The sequence below is a fragment of the Limulus polyphemus genome, unplaced genomic scaffold (assembly GCF_000517525.1).
Source record: "Limulus polyphemus unplaced genomic scaffold, Limulus_polyphemus-2.1.2 Scaffold2026, whole genome shotgun sequence".
Lineage (NCBI taxonomy): Eukaryota > Metazoa > Arthropoda > Merostomata > Xiphosura > Limulidae > Limulus > Limulus polyphemus.
This window is the reverse complement of record NW_013667636.1, coordinates 4,094-13,170: the sequence shown is the minus strand read 5'-3', so window position 1 is coordinate 13,170 and position 9,077 is coordinate 4,094. Positions and strand designations below refer to the sequence as shown.

At 31.4% G+C, this 9,077-nt stretch overlaps 1 protein-coding gene across 5 annotated transcripts in view; it reads left to right on the top strand.

Annotated features, from left to right (window-relative positions):
* The window catches only part of LOC106465706 (methylcrotonoyl-CoA carboxylase beta chain, mitochondrial-like), a 27,388-nt gene extending 23,608 nt beyond the window's left edge, over positions 1-3,780 (top strand). For all 5 annotated transcript variants that reach the window (XM_013925944.2, XM_022393628.1, XM_022393627.1 and 2 more), the window contains exons 11-13: positions 705-776; positions 1,959-2,084; positions 2,578-3,780. In XM_013925944.2, coding sequence (XP_013781398.2) covers positions 705-776; positions 1,959-2,084; positions 2,578-2,670 — 291 coding nt within the window. In that variant the 3' untranslated portion in view covers positions 2,671-3,780. The remainder of the gene's footprint in view (positions 1-704; positions 777-1,958; positions 2,085-2,577) is intronic.
* Positions 3,781-9,077: the final 5,297 nt, after the last annotated feature.

The following is a 9,077-nucleotide window of genomic DNA, read 5'->3' as shown; positions in this document are numbered from 1 at the left end:
AATTGTGTACCAGTTTAACGTTGAATATTATTTATGATTTTAATATAATTGAGTAGTTGAATGTAATTGATTAATGAGCCTGACTATTAACCAGCGTGCAAATTCCACTAATAAATCCAGCTATAATTTTGCCGTGATCGACTTTCTGGACTTTAGTTGACCGAAGTCGTAGCATTTTAAACTAACATGTCAAAAAATTAATACAGCATACTATATCCAATTTGAAATTTCACTGACGAGGAAACCACTTTTAGGCTGCAAGGTTTGGAGAAGGCTTGAATGAATAATGAAGAAAATATTATTACAAATTTAACATAGTAACAAATGTACAAGGTTTTGTGCCTGACATGGTCAAAGTTAGTTTCAAATTATTCCAAACACGGAATCAAAACAATTCGTTTCGATTAATAAACGCACAAGTGTTGCCAGTAAATAAATTAATTAAAAAATTTGTTTCACATTTACCATAAGTTTATCATAGTTTAGCTATAAATTGACATCTAACATAGAGAAACACTGTTTACATCTTTGTTTTAAAATAAAATGGCTCGGTAAGGTTAATCATTTGTGTGTAATAGAATAATAAATAACACTTGGTATTATGTTAAATATAAAATGAAATGTATGTTTTTGCATATCTTGATTATAATATTTATTTCAAACTAATTGAGATTCAAACACATTGTATATTTTGGTCCAATTAGTGTGGATGGTCATTTGAGCCTAATTTCCTTTTCTCTTGGCCTTCTGCTCAAACCCATTCAAACTACCACAGGGTAAGTTTTATTTACCAAGTTTAGATAAATTATTGAGATACTATAACTTTTGAAATAATTAGTGTGAAATATTTTATTTTATCAAATAATAAATATGAGTCTCGTTATATTCAAAATAGCCTAAGCTACAATGGATTCTTCTTAAAATTCATGATAATTAGATGTGTATAACAGATATGCTAATAATAAGGAAATAAGACCTAGCCTGTTTCAAAACCTGCATATATGTTAATAATATGTTTTTTTTTTATTTATGAAATTTAACTGTGGTATAAAACTTATCCAAAGTGATTGTAGGGGGGGAATAATGTTAATTCTAACAAATTAATTCATAATTATGATAGAGTACACTTAATTATTATCAATTCTGAGTACTCATAAATACTTTGTTAGCATCTCTGGGTATACAAGCAACCCATCTATATCACAATACATCACTACATCTATATCACAATACATCACTACATCTATATCACAATACACCACTACATCTATATCACAATACACCACTACATCTATATCACAATACACCACTACATCTATATCACAATACATCACTATATCTATATCACAATACATCACTATATCTATATCACAATACACCACTACATCTATATCACAATACACCACTACATCTATATCACAATACGTCACTACATCTATATCACAATACGTCACTACATCTATATCACAATACGTCACTACATCTATATCACAATACATCACTACATCTATATCACAATACGTCACTACATCTATATCACAATACGTCACTACATCTATATCACAATACGTCACTACATCTATATCACAATACACCACTACATCTATATCACAATACACCACTACATGTATATCACAGTACGTCACTACATCTATATCACAATACATCACTACATCTATATCACAATACACCACTACATCTATATCACAATACATCACTACATGTATATCACAATACACCACTACATGTATATCACAATACACCACTACATTTATATCACAATACGTCACTACATGTATATGTATATCACAATACGTAACTACATGTATATGTATATCACAATACGTCACTACATGTATATGTATATCACAATACGTCACTACATCTATATCACAATACGTCACTACATCTATATCACAATACGTCACTACATCTATTCATTATTCACCATCTTTTAGGAAACTGGAAATTCTATGGATGACGGAAAGAAAGCAACAGATCCATTTCTTCAATCAACAAGTGCATTTTCCAGAAGCGCAAACATGTTACAAGATGGGATAATTTTTCCTGAGGATACAAGACAGGTAAAACTATTTTATTTTCAAATATACATAATAATATACAGTTACTCTACAAACTGTATGATACTTTGTTTTGGGGGGGGATGCATCTACGAAAATAATTGTTATTTTGGATAATTTGAGTTCATAACCTTACATCTAACTGGATAAGCTAGAAACATGTATTGTCTGTTTGTCATAATTAGTATTAAGAATAGAATATAAGTTTGAACTGACATTTTCCTAAAAATTAATCACCACTTATTGCATTAGAATGGATAGATTTTCATATTCATTAGGACTTTTAATCGTAAAGCGTGTTAGTTGGCTATTAATTAATATTTTTATGGATGAAATAGTTGCACATATTAATTACAATTACTGGGGTCTACATGATGTTAATTGAAGTATAGCCAAATGAATGTATAAAAACAAATTAGTGTAAAATAATAGTACTATAAAATCTTTAGTAGAAGAATCCTGTTTTATAACCAATGAAATGGCTGGTTACTTTCAGGTTCTTGGCACTTGTTTAGAGATAGCGTGCGTTGGTTACAGAAGGTCCCGTATGAAAAAAGTGCAGACAACAAGTGCTGTTCTAAGGATGTAGAAATTATTAGATTACCATGAAATCATGTTGTATACAATTATATTTTTTATATAAGTTTTTTTTTTTTACTAATTCAGTGAAGGTTTTTATTGTTAAGTAAAATTTTATCAGTAAAACCTTTAAAGTATATCTAGATTTTGGTCGTTGCAATGCAATTTCTGAACGTGTCATTGAGATTAATTTGTTTTTTAATTCATAAATATAATGAAAAAATAACTTGTTTGATTTAAAGAGTTTATTAATTTTTGTGTATTGGGATTTTATTGGAATGATTTCTATCGAAGTTTTAAATGTATAGGATCGGTTGAACTGTTTTACTTTCCAGAACAATTTAAGAATGAAACAAATTGTATCAGTATTGAGTATGTTTAAAAATGATAGTATCCTGAATGTTTGAAGTCGTATAAATATCAAAACCGTAAGTTTAGTTATAAATGAATGCTTTTTGAAGAGTTCCTGTGTTTTTCTCCATATCACATCTAACATTTATATATTTCTTTTATAGTATGTTAATAAAATATTATTTCATCCAGAGCTTCAAAAGTAAGCTTGAGGGCTTATAACACTAAAATTTGTGGTTTAATCTCTGTAGCGGTTACAGTACAGATTGTACTTACACAAGCAAACAATAAAACTCTTCTACATTAAACAATCTTTAAATTGATCTAACGTTTAGAGTGTAAACAAAAGCAGTTAAGCTTGTTAAACTGTAAAAACTGAATAGAATAACAATCCACAGCTTTAAAATATTTACATATAAATTGTTAATGTCTAAAAATAAATGTTTAAAATCATTATAAGAGAAATATTTTGGGGGGGAGGACCAATGAAGGCTTTATGGTTGAAATGTTGATAACCTATTTCTCTTTCATTTACTATGATTGTAAACATTTCTTTGTATTTGCAGTGATAACTAAAGAACAAATTGTTGTCATGTTGAGTTGTTAGTTTGCTGCATTAGATATTATTTTATACAAATATAGATATTTGAGATTTTCCCAACATAATGGGTTCTAACATGTTTGTCTCAAACTAGGCAACTACTGCTTTAAACTTAGAAACATACGTTTTAATATTTTAATTTAAGTCTCACCAACAAATAGTGAGATTGACCATCACAGCTGAAAACATGGCATGCATATTCAAACCCATGACCCACAGATTGCAAGTCATGCACCCTAACCACCTAGCCATGCTAGGCCCATTAACTAGAAGTTATCCATAAATGATGCAACAGATTGAAATGTGATTAACCTCACAAACAAAAAGCTATGGGTTCAATCAAAAAATGATCCGATTGTTAAAAAGAATAGCCCTAGAGTTGGCAGTGGGTGGTGATGACTAACTGCCTTCCCTCTAGTCTTTCACTTCTAAATTCTGGATGGCTAGTGCAGATGGCGCTCGTGTAGCTTTGCACAATGTTAAAAACAAACAAATTGTAGTTAATGACAAATCGTTAATACAGTGTAATATTTAAAAAACTTTTGCTAGTATGATACAGCACTGCAGCTTTTATTTCTTTTAACATTACCCTTTGATGTATAAAACACTTTAATTTGACATCTGAGGTTTGTCTGTCTGTTTCTTCAGATGAATTGTATAAAAAAAACTTTAAAAATTTATTAATGTTTTTGTGTGTATAATAATAATCATGCATAAAATTGTATGATACTTCATGAGCAAAATATGCAAGAGTAATTAATTTTTTTTATATTATCCTATGATAAAAAAATACTGTATTTTATACTTTTATTTGCATGACAATAAAATGAGAAACACTTGCTGAAAGGGTCAACAGTGAATTTCATTTCCACTGACTTAACATAAAAACTGTCTTTCTAATATTGACACGACAATAAATTTTGAATAGTTGTACTGTCTATCTGATTTTAGACATTGATATAATAATTTTATAATTGTTTTGGATTTATGAAAAAAAAGAGCCTTAATTTGATAGGTGGCATGGATTGGTCCTGTTGTAGAACTCTGGATTGTGGAGCTGGTGAACTGGGCTTGAATTCATGCATCACCACAAAGTAGTCCCAACACTTTTTCTTTGACTGAGTCCAAATTACAATAATGAGACTGAAAACCAGTTTGCAAACAGTCAACATTTTTGTTTATTTAACGGGATACAATTAAGATTCAAGGTGACATTCAGACAAGTACTTTTGTGTTGTGTTTTCAACTGGAGAGACAGAAATCTTTATTTGTACCCTCTCATAAATGCTGAAGTTAAGCAACAACGACCCGTCTTAGAAAGCTGTGATAAACAATATTAATCTCAAAGTCTAAACCTGCGTTAAAAGAGTAAATTGGTATGGTCCCCTCAACAGGTTTGCCAAATATTAAACTACAGAGTGTGGGTTTGTGTCCCCCTGAACTTCAACAAGGCTTGGTCAACAAGAAAACGTTGAAACCAACAATCTCTATTAACAAAACAATAGGAGATCAACAAAGTACAGAACAACAAAACAAGGGCAAGTGCTTGTAGTGAATGTGTGGATGTATATGAAAAATAATACTTTATTAATTTTTTCTTACCTGTTCAGTGCAAGATTTCCCCCAACCTGTAAACTAAAATGGAATGAAAGCTATTAAAACTCAATCTAAATGATTCAAAAGCTAAATCTGTTAACAAAAATTCAATATTAGAACATGTAAAATGTCGCTGTATCTGAAAAATTCTTACGCCAAAATTTTCAAATCTTTAATTCGGTGTGAAATAAGGACAACAAAAACAATGCTGCTTTACAGGAGAGGATCTGACCGTAAAATGTCAAAATACGGTAACACAAACAAAGCCAGGCTGCCCATGGCATGCACCTCTCACACATACAACTTTACGCATGCTCAAATTACGGGTCATTACAGGATTGCTCAGCAGAAAAAATAGCTGTACATCATGGGGGAAACCACAGTTATCTTTTCTTAAAAAAAAACATGCTTAATGATCGATAATGAATCTGGTCTCGTGTGCAGTTGAAGTAGGTAGAAGTTTTATTATTTAATTGAACGACTTCTTGCGATCAAACTGAACTGAAAACAAATTAAAATATATATACCATCCTGTACCCTAGACGTACTGTGACATAAACCACTGACCGAAAATATTTAATGGTCGCAATTTCACGAGAAGTTGTAAAACTTGACCAATCAGTCATTTTAAACCTTTGGTTCTGTACAAAATGTTGTCCTTTACAGAAGAACATGATAGAACAACGCTGTAACCATAGATATTATGCTCTGTATATCTAACAATAAATAAGATTTGCATAACAGGATACTTCCTTCAATTATTTAAGACAGACACCTGTTTTCGGAATTGGGAAACGATTTAAAGAAAGGAAATCCGACAACGTCAACTTTACACCTATACATTATTTCTGTGAAAGTTGTTATACATACTTTTTCAGGAAGAAGTTACCAACATACAATAATTTATGACGGTTATGGTCGTACGTTACATTTAATTTTTTTTTATAACGCAGCGATTTAAACAATCCAATCTTTAAGTAAACTGGAAAGAAATTAGCAATTTACTTCAAAAATATGCCATTTATTTTCAGGTTTTGTAAGGCAGATAAGTACATCTTTACTGGTTTTACACATTTCCTCTTTCGCTAGAAGGAAGGAACTGTGAAGATAAGACGGATGTCACACCCATAGACCTGAAATTTACTGTTACTGCAGCACAATCATTAGATAAATATATTCAATTGACTTTCCACGTTCTCAGCTTTTTTTTTTAAATTCCCATTCGACAATGCACACATTTAAAGCGATTTTTTTTGTTTTGCTGATTGAATCTTTTTTGGAATGAGAATTGGCATAACATGTACTGCTTGGCTGAAAAGGAAGATCTTGATTACTTGAAGTTGGTAGCCAGAAAGGACGACAGTTCACCGACTTCTTTACGGCCAACAGGCATTCATAACGATTCAGAAGTAAGGGTTCTAAACTTATTTTGTATGTGCTTTAAATATAAGAAAGATATATAACTTTTAATCCCTGAGAAAAATATCACTTTTCCACTTCTTTGAAACTTTTAATTTTATTATCAAAGATTTTTTTATTTACTACAAACTGTTTGTTGTATTGTTATTTATAAAGCTGTACGTCGGGCCATTTGTGATGTGCCCACCGCGGATATAGGAAGTAGGATTTTAAGCGTTATAAGCCCTCGGGTTTATCGCTCAGCCACCGGATGTCTTGCAAAAGTGATGGAAATATGTTGTGTAGACAATCCCAACAATTTTCTTATTGTGTCTCTAAATATTTCTATAATGCATTAAAAAGAAGTGTATTTCATCGTTGTCCTTTGTTGTTGTTTATAAATGTTACATTTCCCGTTTAACATGATGTACACAGAAAAAAAAAGTCAGTGTAAGATAAAGGATGTTCACAGAAATTTCATTTGGCTCCTAACGAAATTATTTTATATATATATATATTCAGTATAGTTTTTCTGTTTAATTATTTCACAATTCGTGGCCATAAGATATTAAACATAAAGTATTACTTATTATATCTAGTTGTAACATGAGTGTATTATCCTGGTTTAGCCAACCGTGTGTTTATTAAACCTATCAGTGGCAGTTTATTTACAGTATTACTAACAATTAAAACAGTGAATAACCAGAAAACTTAAAAAATAAAACAAATTTCTGATATTTGGGAATAAAGGTTAGAATTATGTTTTTCATCCGTTTAGGAAGGAAAAACTCACTTCAGTTTAAAGACAAATTGTAATTAAGAGAATTTTTAAGTAGGAACATGGTAATTGTTGGCTGTTTTCATTGTTTAATTATACTTTATGGTAATGTTGACTGTTTTCATTGTTTAATTATACTTTATGGTAATGTTGACTGTTTTCATTGTTTATTTATACTTTATGGTAATGTTGACTGTATTCATTGTTTATTTATACTCTTAAAAGAAACGATAAAATAATAATATTATAAATTATTTTAAACACCATAACCAATAATGTGAGCACAGAACAACTCCTTCAACTAGAGGCAAAATAGTGTTTTTGGGGTGGCTTAACAAGGAACACGAAAAATTCTGGTGATTGTTTCTTGGAGGTTTTGTATAACCATTGGAAAGACCGGAATCTGCTGTATCCAAATACGCAATTTGTTTGATGGTATCTATTTCAATCTGGAGTTGTAAGCAGTCAAAGAGACACAGGGTTTTGGAGTGTCCGCACCACCTTAAAAAAACGGTCATACATACGAATTAAGTATCTCTCTTTTGTTTCTTTTTTCAAATCAAATTATGCGACCTTGTTCTTGAGATTCTGATTTGCGGATGGCTACAACTACTATCACTACTGTCCTTGTTAACGCCAAACCTATTTTTGAATGCTGCCACAGCATTCTTGGGCTTGATAGATGGACTTGCTTCAACAAGGGGTGCCCAAAACTCCATCGTGGTCGCGTTCACAGGAGCTGCACAGATTGTAGGTCAAACGTCTTGGAACACTGTACACGCAGGTAATCGAGGGAATAACGGTGTTTTATGATGACGTGTCGAAGAGTAGCAAAGTTCCAGTCACGGTCAGCAGAGTTTGTACCTATCTATTGAAGATCTATTGTGTTCTGGTCTGAAAAACGTGCGAAGAAGAAGAAGGACACATAGTAGACCCATCTGTTAACAAGAAGTACTGTCATTAACTATTGACTATCTCATTACATGCTACATCCTGTATACATTTCACCCAAAATGAATTGATCCCGGATGTTTTTACGTCCAATCCCTGCCACTGAGGCACCTCAGCTGAAAAGGAGTTCCAATGTTAATGAACATAGCTTTAAATAAAAAAATTAAATAGATCAATCATCAATGATGATGGCGATTTTAAATTAGAATTTATACTTACCAAATTTCTTACTTACAAACTCGAGTTTCATGACGGTTTTAGTTGGTTGTTATCTGGAGATTGTCAGGTTGTTTTCCATTATGAAATAATATGTCAATAACAATCCTATGTATGACGTATTGCTAGGTGAACTGACGTGAGATCACTCTAATAACAAAGTAAGGTACAGTTGTTGCTAGGTGAAAGAAAACTGACACGAGCTCAGCAGATTATCAAGGTTCATTTTAGACCTAGGACAATGAGAAGTTGCTGAAGAAGGTTACATTCTAATCTAGCAAGCTTACTTAAGATGTTTCTTCGTTCTTGGAACACCATGAAACAGCTGGGACTACTATAAGTTTCACTTTATCATAACAAGTACAAAATATATCTTTTATCGGGTATATTAACAATTTTTTAAAAGTTTTCATGCTGGTATTCTGCATGTAGTTATGAAATTCTAGTTATTCAGAAGTTGAAGGATTATAATCATGTGCTAATCATTTTGTTTAGGTAAAGGCTGCATATGGCAACGGTTAAAAAA